The 17,980-nt window shown below is 41.5% G+C and overlaps 1 protein-coding gene across 1 annotated transcript in view; it reads left to right on the forward strand.

Annotated features, from left to right (window-relative positions):
• Positions 1 to 17,980, forward strand: part of LOC122813387 (adseverin-like) — a 308,408-nt gene that overhangs the window by 143,631 nt on the left and 146,797 nt on the right. Inside the window, exons 7-9 of the mRNA XM_044085682.1 lie at positions 4,564 to 4,696; positions 11,014 to 11,102; positions 11,935 to 12,150. Of these exons, the coding sequence (XP_043941617.1) occupies positions 4,564 to 4,696; positions 11,014 to 11,102; positions 11,935 to 12,150 (438 nt within the window). The remainder of the gene's footprint in view (positions 1 to 4,563; positions 4,697 to 11,013; positions 11,103 to 11,934; positions 12,151 to 17,980) is intronic.

The following is a 17,980-nucleotide window of genomic DNA, read 5'->3' on the forward strand; positions in this document are numbered from 1 at the left end:
AGAAGGCCATCTACTAGAAAGGCTTACTCCGCAAAATGGAAACGGTTTTGCTCTTGGAATGAGAAAAAAGGCCAGGACCCTAGAAAACTGAATTTCCCTCAGGTATTACAGTATCTAGCTGAGCTGCTGAACAGTGGACTTTCATTTTCCTCCATAAAAATCCATGCCTCAGCCATTTCTGCAGGATTCAACACGGATCCACCCTTATTCTCTCACCCACTCTTAAGACAGTTCCTCAGAGGGGCTAAGAATATAAGACCACCAAGGAAACAACCAATACCAGCCTGGGATATTAATTACATTCTAGAAAAATTAACATTGCCTCCATTTGAACCAGCTGCCTCAACAGATTTGCAATATTTGACCTGGAAAACAGCTTTCCTTCTGGCCATTACCTCAGCTCGTAGGGTTTCGGAACTACAAGCCCTCATGGCTGTGCAGCCCTTTCTCATCTTCCATCAGGACAGGGTTTCCCTTCGAACCAACCCGTCATTTATGCCTAAAGTGGTATCCAGGGTAGCTTTAAATCAAGCCATACACTTACCTACCTTTTACCCCAATCCTCAAAACAAAGGGGAAAGGCTGCTACACTCTTTAGACATCCATAGACAGCTACGTTATTATTTGGACAGAACAAAGCCTTTCAGGAAATCAGAACAACTTTTTGTGTCCTATGCTGTAGGAGCTCAAGGGAAGCCAGTTACCAAACAGACAATTTCAAAATGGATAGGCCACTGCATACAGTTTTGTTACTCCTATCATGGAAAATCTGTCCCTACAGGCATCAGATCCCACTCCACCAGGCCACAGCTACCTCTACAGCCTTCCTCAGAGGAGTTCCTGCCAAAGATATTTTGGAGGCAGCCACTTGGAGTTCTGTGCATACCTTCACAAAACACTACCACCTGCCTTTATATTCCAAAAATAGAGCAGGCTTTGCCACTGCTGTGTTGCAGGGCATTCTGGCTCATCCCAGTTCCACCTAGTGCCTACCACCCTGTGCGTAGCTTTGGGATTCTACCCATCTGTGATTACTGCAGCTGTATGCGTGATGAACATAGTACAATTTTGTACCTACCATAAATGTAGATGTTCGAGTGCTAATACAGCTGCAGTACAGTTTTCCCTCCCTCCTTCCCCTCTTGGTAAAGGCCTAGGGCCTAACCCCTCTTCATACAACCTGATTGGGTTATCCTTCTATGGTATATTTGCTTGCAACTACTGATTTTTGATTATATTGCATTTCATGTATATAAATATAATTTATGTATTGCCTTCCTTCTGGGGGCACCTGACATCTGGGGCAAGAAAGACTGAAGAAAATGGCGTCGACTGTGTCTTATATACCCCTGCCTCACTGACGTCAGGAAAGAAAGCGAAAACAACCGACGCTGGACCTAGACTTTGGAATTCGGCCGACCGAGGACCCGCCTGACGGCAGAAAACCCATCTGTGATTACTGCAGCTGTATTAGCACTCGAACATCTACATTTATGGTAGGTACAAAACTGTACTTTTTACTTCCTTTGTGCAGAGGAATGACTGTGGACATCTTTCATTCCTTGGGCACAAAACTTGACTGTAGGCTTCAGTTGAAAATGATTCAAATAGACAAGAGAGGACATGTTTCACGCATTGATGCAGTGTTTTTGGCCTTGGAAAGTGCTTTGATGACCTGTTCCCTAGTAATGGTTGGGGAGATTGTGGTATGTGGTATTTCCTTTGAACTGTCGGTGGGATGAGCTGAATCGGTCAGCCAAATGGTTGGCAATGGCCTCCAGTTCATGTTTTTGCATATGAATTTTTTATGCAGTATTGTAATTTAGGTGTCTTCCCTTTTTTCTCATGGTGTTTACAACCCTGGTTGATTTAAACTTGTTGATTTATGACGAGATGTGCTTAGTAAAACCATAGGGATGTCTATATATGTATTTCTTATTTATCTTGCTGTTCTTTATATATACAAGACTGTTGTTGTTTAGATCTACATGCACAGACCGTTTAACTTGATTTTGAAACAGCATGTGTATGTAGACTCATTTGAAATAGATTTATTTGCTGATTAGTTACAAGTTGTGCTAAGTAGAAGCCATGGGGGTGAGCATATACATATTTTTTACAAACTTTGTTGTTTTTTATATGGAAAGGTCGTAGAAATTTAAACAGAAATGGTACAATGATGCAGGCCCTATGTTTGCATCTTGAAGAGGTCATTGAGCAACCCTGTATGTGTTTATTTGCTAGTTCTTATGACTTCTATTAGGGGTGTCTGACTGCTATTAATATGATTATGCTTTTGATAGTATGAGAACTGTTTGCTATATATAAATGTATGCATATTTTATTCAGGAAATTTATATGCTAATTTTACCAGCTTTTCAGCTTTGCATTACAGGCTGAATGTTTTATATCTGTTTTTTTTATGATGAATGTGCTATTTGGGATTTTGCAAGTTGGAGTTTAGGTCAGGTGATTAGTAGAACTAAAGAGTCAGGTGATTATTTTACATGTCATGTGACAACTCCTAGCATTTTTGTTGGTTTATGGAGACTTAAATACAAGTATTTTGAGATGTTATTTTATTATATCTGAAAAAGCGTTGTAGAAGCAATGCAAAAGCATTTATATCTCATAAAACTCAAGTTATCTTTTAACTGCCATGTCTACTACCTCCTTGGTTTTGCCTTTTGATTATGTTTTGAACTAGGAGTTGGTTTCATCCATTGACATGGTGAGATTTTTTTGTGATTTTTGTAATATAGAATATTCACTTTTAGGACTGTATATCTTGTTTTAGTCCAGGTAAACTAGGAAACCATATGTAGCCATACTGCTCATACTTAACTTAATGTTTTCTTATTTCATGTCAGTTCATTCAGAAGTATTTATTCTCAAGTTCATGTTCTCTTTCTGACAAATTATTTTAATGTTAACTACAGGTCTCAAAAACTTTACTCACTAACAGTATATGCACCTCCCTCCTTTGCTTTGCTGAAATGTTTTACTGTTTTTGAAATGAAGTATATCTTCCTTACTCTTATGACATATGAAAATATTACCCATTCCGATACATTTGTTGCAAGTGTAGCAGTCTGTATAAGCTGCCTCCAATCATGCCTAATATGAAGGAACTGCCTCTGTTGACAAAGACAAATAAAACACTTACTACATCCTGGATGACCTGGGTTCAGCTTGTGGCCTGGTTGAATAATGCTGGAGGAACTGGCGAGGGGAAGGGGATGAATAATAAGGCTATGCCTGCTCACTCTCTGAGGGGAGGTAGGGAAATGGTGGTTTTAGGTGCTCTTCCCATGTCAGAGTCCATGGTGGAGGCTAGATAATATGGACAACACTCACAAAAGCAGGTAGTATGACTTCACTATAGTCAGTAGCATGCTGAAGCAATAGTGCATTGCTGGGCATGCACAATAAGATCTGTTAAAAAATAAGAACAAAACTTAGTTCTTATAAGAATTGATAACATCATCTTTGATGCTCAGTCTTACTTCTTGGAAGTAATGGCTGAAGAGCTGTCCCCTTCTGGAGAATAAACTGGCAGTTGGGTGGATGGGGGGTGGAGCTTTGATGGTTGTCAGGGAACCAAGAGAAAAATGAGCAATACAAATTCAAGACTTGGATTGCAATAATTTCTATGTGGAATGAAGCTTTGACAATGTGGGTTCAGAACCACAGAAGCAAAACACTTTTAAGAGTCTACTCAAGTTCATACCAGATATATGAACATTTAAATGGCCAACCACACAACAAAAACGAAACACCATCAACTCACATTACAGTAATATAAAACAGCAAAACCACCTACACAATTTTAATATATCAAATGCATCACAAAAATAAGGGCCTCTGCACTTTCTGTGAGAGGGCTTCAGATATCTTCTTTAACTCCTGTAACACATATATTAATTAATTAATTTTTTTCTCTACATTCTGTATCCTCAAGTTTGCAATTTTACCTTAGGTTATGATCCTCAATTGTAGAGACCTGCTGTCTAACTCATCACTGATCACTATTTCTGTCAGAGATCTCAAGTAAAAGTGACAAGAAAAAAAAACAGATAAATGTGCCAGAAAGTCATGACTATGGAGCCCTTCAAGGCATTTACTGATGTGTGCATGTGTACATTGGTAAGAACATAATCAAGATTTTGTAAAAGATGCTTAGGTCACCATTTTGCAAACCTACCAGAAGAAGCAGTCTTCTGCCATATGTTGCTTTAAACTTTAAAACTAATCATGTTTTCTGTGGCAAAATGTATTGCACGTGGGGATTGTAATTAGGTTTAAATGTAGGGTAAATGTTTACTGTCTTAGGCATAAATATAATCGTTGTCAACAGAACAGAGCATTGGGTGTTAGGAATTTGCTGAGGATATAACAAGGGAGCAATATGTTGGTAGTGAACACCAAAGTGACTCTTCATTAATAAAGATTAAGGTGGACATGTTTTGTGATCAGGAGTGCCATAATTACATGTTAAGGTACTCCTGGTTTATATGGAATATTTTGGCATAAATGTGCAATGCTTTGTCTCATTCCTTATAGATTTCTGATGCTAGTGGAAAAATGAAAACGTCAGAAGTGGCATCGGCTCCACCATTTACTCAAGATATGCTTTCAAGTAATGAGTCTTACATTTTGGATAATGGTCAGGATAAGAAAATCTACGTCTGGAAAGGTAAGCATCACTTAGTCATTCTTGAGTTTTATTGTGCTGAATTATTGAAAATCCTTTATTAATACATTTTCAATTTTATATACTATGCAAGCCCCATGCATGGCATACTTGTTATTTTGGCACTGATAGCTGTTGCAGCCATTTTATAATTATATGTCTATGTGATATGGATAAACTAGCCTCATGTCAGACAATCAGTGATTACATTTAAATTTCAATAACTTACCATTTTTTAACATATAAATACAAGTATCATAGTTGATTATATTTAGTCTTTATCTTAAGACTGATTTAATATTGCTGCATAAATAAAAACAGTTAAAAATGCACATTAACTGTGAACAAAATAATTTGAGATCAGGAATGAACTAGTGAGTGTATTATTTTATTTTTACTATATTAGAAATATTAACAGCTGGATCATATGTTATCCTCCAAATCTTAAAGTTCCAAACTACCCTGTTCCTTTGTATTAGTTTTTCCCATTACATTCTTTCTCTTTTCTTTGTTATCCCAAAAAACTCCTTTGTTTACTTTATCAAATTCTTCCATATCTGATCTCTCAGTCGATACATATAAGCTTGACTTGTGTAAAGAACCAGTGTAACCAAAAGCATTTTAATTGCTTGTATCTTATTGTTGATGTTCATAAATAGCAGTTATCATCTAATTGTATGCAACCCCTTTTGTTTTCTCAACCTATGATAAAACAGTTCCTCAAAAGTAGTATCCACTTAGGGTCACCCAAGTGGACTTGTACACCTACTGGGATCTCAGTTTTGAAGTAGAGAAACTGCATTTGCTTCCCTTTGAACCTGCCACTTCCACAGATGTTCATAGGTTCATAGGTGTGGTTGGCCCTGGGGCCTATATAAGCCTAGCCAAAAAGGTTCCATGGCATTCGCCACCCAAGAAAATTATTTTCCTGTGCCCATGTCAAGCAGTGCTGCAGAAGTGATCCCCGGGGTGAATTTTCTATTTCCCATCCAGTCGTCATGGTTTTTCTTAAAGAGGGCCAATGAGGAGCTTTGCTTGACAAGAATGGGGAGTTTGTTCCAGAGTATAGGGAGTCTCTGGGACAGGAATCTATCTCTCCAGCATGTTCTGTTTATTGTGGTAACAAGGGTTAGGTCCATGGAGCATGTGGTACGGAAAGACTGGTATTTCTTTAAGTGTAGCATGTCCCAACAGCTCTGGGTTTGACATAGCTTTGTATGTTAGGCAGAGATCGCCTCTGAGATGGCGATATGCGATGGAGTAGAGATGGAGTTTTTTGAGACAGTCTGCGTATCGCATCTGTTTGAGGCCGGTAATCCTGTTAGTGAGGTGTTTCTCTGGCCTCTCCAATTGTTGTAGGTGTCTTGTGAGATACATGCCAAACAGGACATTGTACTCTATGATTAGTCTAATGAGGGATGAGTAGAGAGGAACAATGACCTCCTTTTTTCTAGAGGAGAAGCCTTTTATGATGAGGTGTGCCATGTAGAAGGATTTCCTGACTATTGTGGTGATGTGATAATCAAAGGAGAGACTACTATCCACTGTGTTCCGAGATCTGTTATCACACTTTCAGTGTTTAGTGAGCTACCACTTATGTGGTAGTTCATAGGTACCGAGTTTTTCCCAAAGGGGATGACAATGCACTTCTTAGCATTGAGCTTGAGGCCATGACTTTGACACCAACGATCTGTCTCTGTGAGGCCCTTTTGTAGAATGTCAGCATCATTTGGTGATTCTATTATGGGTCCCAGTTTGCAGTCATCTGCGAACTTTGTTAGCCAAAGACCTTCTGTGTTGGTCTGCACTTCAGGGAAGTAGATGCCAAACAGGAGAGGACTCAGGGCCGAACCCTGTGGTACTCCACTTGTTACTGATCTGAAGTCGGACTTGGAGTTGGCAACTTTTACTATGTGGGTTCTGTCAGTGAGCCAGTTGGCCACCCATTTTGTGACATAGGGGTTTATGCCCAGTTTAGTGAGTTTATCAATAATTCCAGAGTGGGAGATGGTGTTGAAAGCCTTGGCAAGGTCAAGATAGTCTGTGTGCACTACCTTGCCTTCGTCTACGGCTCTCGTGACTGTTTCAAAGAAGTCAATCAGGTTTAGTAGACATGATCTACCTTTTACAAACCCAAACTGAGTGGGGTCCAGGGTTTGGAGGTTACCTATGTCTTTGTTTATAAGCTCCAAGATGATACGTTCCATGGCCTTGCAGACCAGGCTTGTCAAGCTAATGGGACGGTAGTTACTGGGGTCTGTGGTGGCACCCCCTTTGTGGAGTGGGATAACTGTTGCTATACACCATACAATAGGCACATAGCCTGAGGTGAGACTATGATTGTACATGGCACTTAGGTGGAGTGCCAGTTCGTTCTGTAGTTCATGCAGTGTGCAGCCTGGGATGTTGTCTGGTCCCATGAATGCTGTGTTTTTGGCTTTGAAGACGGCGGTCTTTACTTGTTCATCCATGATTACAGGGGCTTTACATTCTTCCAGTATTAAGATGGGCCCTTTGATGGGTGAGAGGGGGGTAAAGTTAGCACTGAACCTATCTGCCAGGATGTTGGCAATATCAGTTGGTTCTGTACATTTAGTGCCATTGTGCTGTAGCTCAGAGCAGATCTGAGTGTTGCCGTTGAGATTCTTGACATAGCTGTAGAATGCTTTGTGGATGTCTTTGGAATCAGTGGCAATTTTATTTTCATAACTGGCTTTGGAGGATTTTATGAGGGATCTCAGCTTCTTGCTAAGGCTGACTAGGGAGTTCTTCCAATCTTGGGTTTTTACTCTTTTTTGCAACAACTTCTTCCTTATGTTGTAGAGTTTGTTTATGGAAGGTGACCACCAGATTGGCTTCCTTTTTTTGGAGGATAGCATCTTGGTTCTGTTGGGGATGGCACGATCCATGCACTCGTGTATGTGCTTATACAGTGCATTTGCATAAGATTCAGCGGTTGTACTTCTATTATCCATCTGGGTGGCTGTCGTGAAGTTTGCCACTTCTGTCTTAAGTAGCATGAAGTTGGCTTTGGAGTAGTTTTTGATGGTGGTTTCCTTAATGGGGGGGGGGGGGGATGTGGATGTCTAGGGTGATCAGCTTGTGGTTGGATCTGACCAGTGAGGAATTGACCTCTGGCATGGAACACCAGTTACCCATATTGGTAATGACCAGGTCCAGGATATTACTGTCCCTGGTGGGGGGTGTAGACAAGCTGATCCAAGGCATTGGAGTTTATGAATTCCAAAAACGTTGAGTGAATGAGTTGGTACATGAGTAACTTTCCCAGTTGATGGTGGGGTAGTTGAAATTGCTCATAATTAAGGTATTGGGTTGTACCTTAATATTTTCCAGTATGTTAAGAAATGAAGAGTGGGAATCCTGGGGTATGGTGGGTATCTGTAACAAGCTACAACCTGGATTGCAGTCTTGCCCAGTGATAACTGCACTTGGATAATTTTGGATGCATTATGTTGAGCAACTAGCCTGGAGGTGTGGATATCCTTGATGAATATTAATACACCTCTGCCTTTTGTGCTTTGGTCCAGGTTAGATGGCCAAAAGGTGTGGTATGCATTATAGCCTGGTAATGCAGGGGTGCTCTTTGGAGCCTTGAACCAGATCTCTGTTACTACACAGATATCGATGGTCTCCATGTTTAGGATTGCCTCAAATTAATGCATTTTGAGGTTTAGACTTCTAGTATTGAGTAGCATTACCCTCAAAGTTTGCTTGCTTGTACCTGTTATGGCAGTGAATTTAGCATTTGAACCTTGCCTAAAAAAGGCACTATAGGGGTGGCAAGAACCTTAGCCAGTATCTGGAATCACAGGGTTGACAGGTGCAGACCATCTCTGTCATATTTTTTTCATTGAAAACAGCCTTCCTAGTAACCACCACCTCAGCTAGAAGAATCTTGTGAGTTACCAGCACTAATGTATAAACAACCCTTCTTCAGGTTTCAGCCAGGCAGAATTTTACTGAAAAATAAATACATCTTCATGCCTAAGGTAGGTACAGAGTGAATCAAACAGTACAACTCTTCCTGCATTTTTCTAAACCCACAGAAGAAAAGAGAGAGAACTCTGCACTCCCTGGATGTGCATAGACAACCCAGGTTTTCCTTGAGTGAGACAAAAAAACCTGAAAGTCTGACCAAATCTTTGTGGCCTTTGCTCCTGGCAAATTGGTAAAGCCAGTAAGTAAACAAACAATCATTAAGTGGATCTCTAACTGCATTTCCTGTTGCAGCAAGCATCATAGCAAAAAAGTTCATAAGGATATTAGGATTCATTCAACAAGGGCCACAGTTACCATGACTGCCTTTATCGGGGGGTGTCTACCCAGGCTACACCTCAGTCCACACGTTTTCTAAGCACTACAACTTTGCCTTTACCTCTAGAGACAGAGCTGGATTCACTTTCAGCTGTCCTGCAGGGGCACCTATTCTCTGCCCAATATCTATTCTCCAGTCACCCTTCCTGTATCTTCAGGAATCTTCACAAGAATTTATTACTGCAACAATGAAACATGATTAACACAGTACAGATGTATCTACTTACCTTAAATGTAAATGTTGGGAGTGTCCTCACTGTCTCAGTATCCTTTCCCTACCTCCCTCCTTCCTCTTCATCATGACTCAAGGTTGGGATGGGCTTCCTTTTATTCCTTTTTCTTAAAGTCTCCTCTCCATTTAGGTCTTCCCTTCAGGTCTATTTTATCCTGACCCTGCTGGTGGCAGTATGAATCAGTTGTGCTCTTGGCCTAGGATAGGAAAGTGGGGCTCCTCTCCTTTCCTGTGAGGGTAAGAAATACTTGAGAAAATGGCACTGGCTGATGACTCTTACAACCCGATGTCCTGACATCGGAGGGGAGGATGTCCACAAAGACAGGAGGAGAGGAACAAATTTCTGGTATTTGGGCTGGCCAAGGGTTCCATAATAGGAATCCTATTTAGTTATTACTGCAACAGTGAAGAAACCTGGGCATCAATGTTCTTCTTTCGGCTTTTCCTGGTTAGGGTCGCCACAGCAGAAGTCAGGTCCGCTAATGATTGGCAGTAGATTTTTACGATGCCGAAGTGCCAGCTCGACGTCCAACCTTCAGCGAAGGCACGCCCATTTCACACATGTATTTCGAATGCCACTCGACCATGGGGAGGACATGCAGACTCCACACAGAAGGCGCTCCAGCCACGCTGCACCACCGTGGCTATTTATGCTAAATAAATACAAGTATACCTTCACCATCCACTCAAACTTGCAGCATTTGAATTCATTTAAAATGGTTATGCTCACACTTGCATGATCTCTATGGAGAATAATTGTTTAAATATTCTTTTGATTTCATTTCATTATTTTGGCATCTAGGCAACTCCCACTATGCATGCATTTTAAGAGTAAGTAGAAAGATGGTGAAAAGTGCATGTAGATATACATTAGTAATTCATATTATTGATTCAAATATTAGCAAAACTGCTTGCTGTCAAAAGTTTACTTTGTAGGAGCTCAAGGCATATATACATAATGTGCTTATCTTATGGGATGTGTAGCTAGTCATTCTGTACAGCTGGACTGTATGCCCCAAAAGTATGGCTGCATTCTCCTCATGGCACCTTGTGTTTAGAGTTCTTTCTTCACTGTTGCTTTATTCTTATTATTGAAATATTTTCTGTCAACATCCAGGTTATATTCAAACCCGGTGAAAACAAATAGAACTTAGTAAAATGTAATGCCTTGTGAAAAAAACATGCTGTTGATGAAGATACAGTCAGATGCACAACTGTTATGTAACTTCAGTGATTTTTTTTTTGGCAGATTAATACTCCTACTCCATAGCTCAAAACTGTTCACATTTTCACAGAATGTCCAGATTTTACTTGATATTTTTGGTATGTTCCTCATACAATTTGTAATTTTCTGGCAATCAGTTGAGATTGGCGTCACTAAATAATGACATATATTTGAGTTTCAGAGTTCATATCCTTCAGAAAATACATGCAAACACAAAACATTTTATTCTATCAATTTTTTTAAGTTTATAAGTGGAGTATTAAATTTGTCCTTATTTTTGGACATTTTCCCACCATTATTTTTGGCGTTGTCTAAATTTCTTGTCCTAAAATGTTGAGAGATAAGCTCTACTCTATGGCTGCATGGTTATGCTAATTTTGGGACTGGGATATTGTAGGGAAATAAAATTAATACAAATGCACTACTTGAGAAAGGCACAGGCATTCAAAAGTCTCCAGTAAGTGAAAAGCAAAAAAAAAAACATGCAAAGTATGGCAGGTTTTCTAACTCTTTGTTTGTATTTATCAGGGCAGTCTGCAAGTCCATCTGAACGCCGTGAGGCACTGAAAGCAGCAAATGAATTCATTTCACAGAAAAACTATCCAAAAAATACACAGGTAGGATTTGCAATCAACATTTGTAACACACACACACATTTATTCACTTTCTGAGAATACCAACTGGTACTGGATTACAAGGCTACTTAAATCCGTGCTATAGACAAAGTTCTTCTTTCAGTACTGAACTGTTTTGCCTCCATGTTTTGTTGTCAGCCACACATCATCTCAGTTTAACTGCACTCTCATCATCCAATGACAGAGAATTGCTTTGCCTGATTAAATTGGGATTTTTGTTCTATCACAACAGCAGAGATGAATGGTACTTGAAGATTTCAAAGAAGGATCAGCTTACTTTTCCTTGCTTTTCTTTTTTTTCTGTGATATTCTGCTAGAGCACATAACATGGCTTCTTGAGCTTTTTTCAAGTTGTTGTCACTTGTTGTATCTTTCGGCTGTTCCCTGTTAGGGGTCGCCACAGCGGATCTCCGGTCCGCTAATGATTGGTAGTTGATTTTTACGTGCGAGTTACCAGCCCTGAAGCACAATCTTCAACAAAGGTATGCCCATTCATGCATGTCTCCACGCAGAAGACGTTCTAGCTGAGAATCGAACCGGACAGCGTCTTACTGTGAGGCGACAACAGTACCGCAGTGCTATTATCATTGTAGAGACAATAAACATTGAAAAGTTGTACAAGTTACATTGTCTTACAGACCTAGATGACATTCCTTTGTAGTGGGCTTCAAACATAAGCAAAGGTTGTTGACTTAAAATGCATTGCTACTCTTCTGACCAGCAAGTTTGCCATGAATGCATTGCAGTGTTAATGTGCGACAGTAGTGGAAATATGTCAGTTCTGAGAAACCTTCTCTTGTCATTTTATATCTAGGTTGTGGTGCTTCCTCAGGGTGGAGAGACTACTGAATTCAAACAGTTTTTCTCACGGTGGCAAGGTAAAGATGATACAACTGGCCCCAGACCACCATACGTCATTGGTAGGATTGCTAAGATTGAACAAGTTCCATTTGATGTCAGCAGTTTACATACATCTCCTGCAATGGCTGCGCAACATGGAATGGTTGATGATGGGTCTGGAAAAGTCCAGGTAACCGCTGTGCTCAGCATTTTTCAGTGTAAATTGTTGTTATACTATCTCTTGTTACAACCACATATTAAAATGTAGACATACTGTTTATTTTCACACCTCACCTTTCAAGGAGATTCTTCTACATGTTTCCATTGTTAATGCTGAATTAAAGAGGCTCAGTAGTGTGACAATATACTCCTCAGCAAGATGTTCAGTGAAGATACTTTCATTAATTGTCCCCCCCCCCCCCCGAGTTCTCTTAGTGGCAGACATATCATCGACTTGGAAAGTAAGAAGCTGTAATTATCATTAATGTATAAAACGTTAGTTCTTCTGAACATGTCCAATGTCAGGCTAATGTGGGCTGAATAGAAAAACAGAATATGTGATGGCTATTTTGACTTGTTATTACTTACTAACATACATTTTTATTTCAATATGTACAAGTTATATCCATGTGCACAGCCAGTAATTTCAAAGTTACACACAATGTTTCTCTGCTAGTACCCCCCCAACAGACATAAGTAAACTGCCCTTTTCCCCTCTGGTATACATCTTAATGACGTTAGTCAATGATGAAATATATTTTATCTGTCCCAGAAGGCTTTAACACTGTAGTCTCCTTATTACAGTCATGAATATTAGACCGGCTAATTCCTGTCCCCACCCTTCTTGTCGGCTGAAGACCATTTTTTTCCTAGAGGTGGGGAATCTGTCCTCAGATCCTCTAGGGTGAGAGTTGTTTGGAGTAACTGTCATCTAGGCAGATATTGGGGTGTTTGTTGATTTATCCATCATCCCAGCAAGGAGAGCATTTTTTATGAATGGCCTAACCCTTTCTCCTGGGTGGTGTTTTGCACATCCGTGTCACTCTAGGGACTGCCTATGCTACTCTATAAATTTGCATCATGCTCACTTACACAAGGCTGAGAAGGTGTGCTGTGGCCAGCTTGGATGACTACATCTGCATTGTCCTTGAAATGACCTTTGCTGTTGTGACTCCATCTCCATCTTCCTGCAGAGATCATGTTAGATAGTAGGTTACCTGGACCATTTGGGATTCACCCCTCTTTCCATCCTGCACTGTCAGGCTCCTGGGTTGCTACTTGAACCTGGGTTACCTAGGCAGTACTCAGAACTTCATCCCAATACACCACCAGTGAGGCCCTAGGTTTGCAATTTCTGCCTGAATTTGGAAAAATAGAATTCAAGGCAGAGATTCAGTATAGTTTGCATATTGGTCAGATTGGTGGGTGGAGCCTTAAACCATTATATCCCTTCATATAATCATCGGTAAGATTGCTGAGCCTTCCAGGGGGAGAAAAGAAAGCTTTGTGCAGTGACCTCATTTTTAAAAGTAAATTTCTGCAACTTAAGATGTTAACAAAAGCATATGTCTCACTGAGAATAAACCTGTAATTGTTTACATAGTACTATAATAAGCAAAGCTCACTTTGGGCACAGTTTAAAGGTGGGAAATACAGTATGCTGGATGTGTAAACAATTCCGGACAACAAAAAAATTAATTTGTACACTCTAGCTGGGATTCATTAGTGGTTCATGCATTGTGCTGTGAAAGTTAGCATGAGTAGTGGCCATGTGCAGGGTGTGGGCGATTCCAAGGTGCAGACAGTGTGGCTGCATAGTGGGCAGGTTGCCATAGTAGTGACATGCAAATGGGGAACACCATACAGATGAACCACATGGATTATGCAAATGACGTAATCCAAAGTGGTAGACTGATTCAGAAATGTATAAAAAGGTGGCATTGCATGGCACTGCATACCCATTTTAAATGCTGCGATTCATGGTGTACATGATGAGAGTAATGATAGGCATAGCAGTAGCTGTAGCACAGCAACATGTATTCTGAGCTGCCATCTGAGCCAGTGCTCATAGTGTTGCACATGTGCTGCCATCTACTCCAATAGAATAAGTACTTACAGGCCAACAGACTGTGTGCAGTTTCCAAGTGAAGAGGAATACTGCAAGGGACCTAGCTGAACAGTATCACAAACAAAACTGAAGGGAATGCACTGTATGTCCATTCCTGTGAATGTAAAAGCACACTTGGCCTTAACCATCTTAACAGTAAGGGCCTGTTAACAAGCCATGGAGGGGGGGGGGCATCGGGGCATACCAGGCATTGGCCTCACAGATTCTCAGCTAGTTCCCTGACATTATGCAACAACATGTGGAGGAGAATTTCTTATGCCTCGGAACAGCATAGGAGAGAACCAACACCCTGTAGGCGTTTTATGACATAGTCTGTTTCCTGAAGTTCAGGGAGCCATAAATTGCACACATATTGCTGCCAATGCCTTAAATGCTCCAGAGGGTCTGTGATACATTAACAGGAAGGGCTTACTCTTCCTTAACTGCCAGATGGACTGTAATGCCCAGGGTGTTGTTTACAATATGTCCATGAACCACCTGAACAGTTCACACAATTCACACATTTGGCACACATCCAGCCATTACCAGCAGTTCCTGAAGGGACTTCCCACAGGATCACTTGGTTGGTAGGTGCTCACACATGCTAGATACACAAGCCTAAACACACTGGTATCAAGCAAGTGAGGAGAAACCACAAGTAATGTGTTATTTCTCGTGTGTTGCAAGTGATGCCACATATGTCCTAGAGCTGGTTGTTGACCCCAATATCCAAACCCCAGTCAATGCAGGAAATGTCTTATAGCAGCCCATGAAGAGTTGCAAAACATATTGGGACATGTTTTCAAACTACTGAAGAAAAGTTTTTAAAATGTAGACAATTCAGGAGGAACACTGCAATTCAGTCCAGACATATACAACAAGTTATTTATTGTTTGTGTCATGCTCTGCAATATAGAATTGCACAAATAAATTGATCAGCAGGTGAACATCATGGCAAGGTCTGCCACAGCAGTTACATCGGCAGCAGAAGGGCAGGTTAGAAAGCCAGTTAGGAATATACAACAACAGTACCACAGCCAAGGCAGAGGCAGATGCATTACATTGTAGCAGTGGCAAAGAAGAACCATCTGTTCAGCAACTGCCTATCACACACGCAATGCAGAATAAAATAATTTATGCAGTATCACACCTAGGCTGTGTAGGGCAATGAATGGCCTGGCCATGCTGTGCACCAGGCATCACCATATCAACACAGTTTAAGAGTTGGGCAGGGCACAGTTATCAATTGCACAGATTGGGGAAATACAGTGACAGTTGACAGCAACAGTATAATATAGAGAGGCGTCATGAGGGGTGTACCTGATATCCACTTAATCTGGGAAGCTTTGGGGAGTCAGGGATCAGGGATGGTGGTGTCATGCTGCCAGAAAGGCACCATTGCCAGTGTGTTGGCTTGTTGTGTTAGGGCTTGTTGCAGTCCATGGCAGAGAAGGGGTAGAGCTATAGAACTGTGTACATGCACTCTGACAGGGCATCTGGTGTGTTGATCCTGATAAGTGGTGTCATCCATGTCCTGGGAAACAACTACAACCTGAGGTGGCAGGAAGTGTGCCCACAGGTGTTAGGGAAAATGCAGCACTCTTGGACCGTGCATACGCAGCCTGATAAGGCATTCCAGGTGTTGAGCCAGATGAGTGACACTACCTACAAACTGGATGGTGTCCACAACTGGCAATACCAGGTCATGTGCTCACAGTTAACAATGATGCAGTCTTACCAGTGGTCTGTGTAATGGGACTTGGAATGGCATGTGTCTGATCTTAATTAGATTATTTCATGGTAGTGCAGTGCAGGTCCTAAGGAGGCAGACCAGATGGCAGTTGTAACATGTCTAACTGAAGCACCTATGGAGCCAACCTTTGCCATGTGTCTTCAGAAGTACCCTATGCTCCTTGTCCCTCCACTCCATGGTACTGTACACTTGGTACACATCTTCCTGCAAGTCATTGAGCACAATCACTTTCTCCACAGTGCTGTGGATAGCAGCCATTCACACCTGGTTCACTGACCTGCACACCCACTGATATATTCTGAATGTTGTAGCCATATCAGGACAGTCCTGGTGTCACACAACCACACCCACTGTATCTATCCCTTGTGGTGGATGTGCACACTCTCAGAGATAGAGTTCCTATCAGATATTGTGCAGGGTGTGAACATAGGTGGAGCCCATGATGAACTGTCAGGTACAAGTGATCTGTTGTGCTCTGTTGAGGCTGTGTGCTTAGCATGCACTTCCACATGGGCCTCTGGAATAACTGATGCAGGTGACTCCTCCCCACTTTGTTATCAAACTGTGCTACTTATATTTTGCCATCTTTGTCATCCACAGGTATCCTGCTGACGTCAGCCCTATGTTGTCCTATTGTGGTCAACATTTCAGCAGTGTAACCTGTGAAAGGATAAGCACACATGTCACCATTGTCAGCCCACATAAATATGCTTCTATAAACCCCTGTGGCATGAATTAGTACTACACAGGAAGATACTGCTATAGCATACTTTGACTGATGTATCTTGCTGCATAGGTTGTTGCAGCTGCAGACCAGAGGTAAATGGAAGGACAGATATGCAGGTAGGCCGGTATTCTATTAGAGAAGTACCTCGCAGGATGCGCAGTAGCAAATCCCGCCCTAAACACGCCTCCAGGCCGACAGTTCCTCGAGGCGTGTGGAATCTGCTGAATATTCATTCCTCTGCCGAAGTGCCGAACTGTTGTTTTTTTTTACTTTGACACTATATTGACTGTTACAGTTTACCGGTACTTCTGTAATATTAACCCCCCTTCTTTACAAGTGTTGTGCAACAGTGCTGCTACCATCTTCTTAAAACATTTTCAGCAGGTAAAATGTAACAGTAGGTATACTTTACAGAAACTGTTTTGTTGGGTGACCTCTGCCTGACTTAAATGTGAAATGTGAAAACAACATTTTAACGGATGAAAATGTTTTACTGAGATAATAGCAGCACTGTTGTACAACCTGTGCTTAACCGGTCACCTGTCCTTAAGGCATCCACATCTGTAAAGAAGTGGGTGGGGGTGCAGCTCCCTCACAAGGGGTGCAGGGGGCTTGCCCCTTGCAAAACAGAGTAAAAGTAATATTTTTCCTCTTTAACTGTGCAACTAATGGATGCGTGCATGAATATTCAGCAGTTTCACATGACGTGACATGCGAATTAGCATGCCTGCCAGTCATTGTGCATTTCCATGCCCATTTTCTCTGTCAGTCACTACCAACACACCCATACCTGCGCAGAACTAAGCACGAGGTACTTCTCTAATAGAATGGCGGTAGGCCTTGGTCAGTTTTTCACATAGAACATACAGTGGTGTGTGCTATAGTGTAAAGAAATGGGCGCTATGAACCTGGTGCTCTCACATACAAGCCACATCTGGGTATGAGTGGCCACTCTGTCTGACCAGAGAGTGGCACAGAAGCTCCTTTGCTGCTGATCCTCCCTCTGTGGTGGACCAGTCTGTCACAATGTCCATACCTACTCCTTTGCATGGAGTATTGGTTTAGTAACCCTTTGTCTCATGTGTTATAGAGGCCTACTATGCTGTGTACAGCATTCACATCCTGCACAAGTCCGTGACAAATCTGGTCCTAATAATGCTTATTTGCAGCATGTTTGCCAGGAATGTGCATGTCATGTGTGCAGAAGGTCAGCAGTAGCACTTCATTGTCTTGGCCAGTGAATTTTTCAAGGTGTTGCCTATCTCAGATGACTATGCCACTACCTGTACACCTAAGGGCAAAGCATGGCAGCCAGTGGGTATGTATGCTATGTGCCATGCCCATGGCCTTCATCCTATTTTCACCTGACCAACAACTGCAGTTGGTACTATTCACCTATTCATCTCCCCCAAATTATGTACTGTACTGCACTT

This window comes from Protopterus annectens, chromosome 10.part0 (genome assembly GCF_019279795.1).
Source record: "Protopterus annectens isolate FY-2018-M chromosome 10.part0, PAN1.0, whole genome shotgun sequence".
In the NCBI taxonomy this organism is placed as follows: Eukaryota; Metazoa; Chordata; order Ceratodontiformes; family Protopteridae; genus Protopterus; species Protopterus annectens.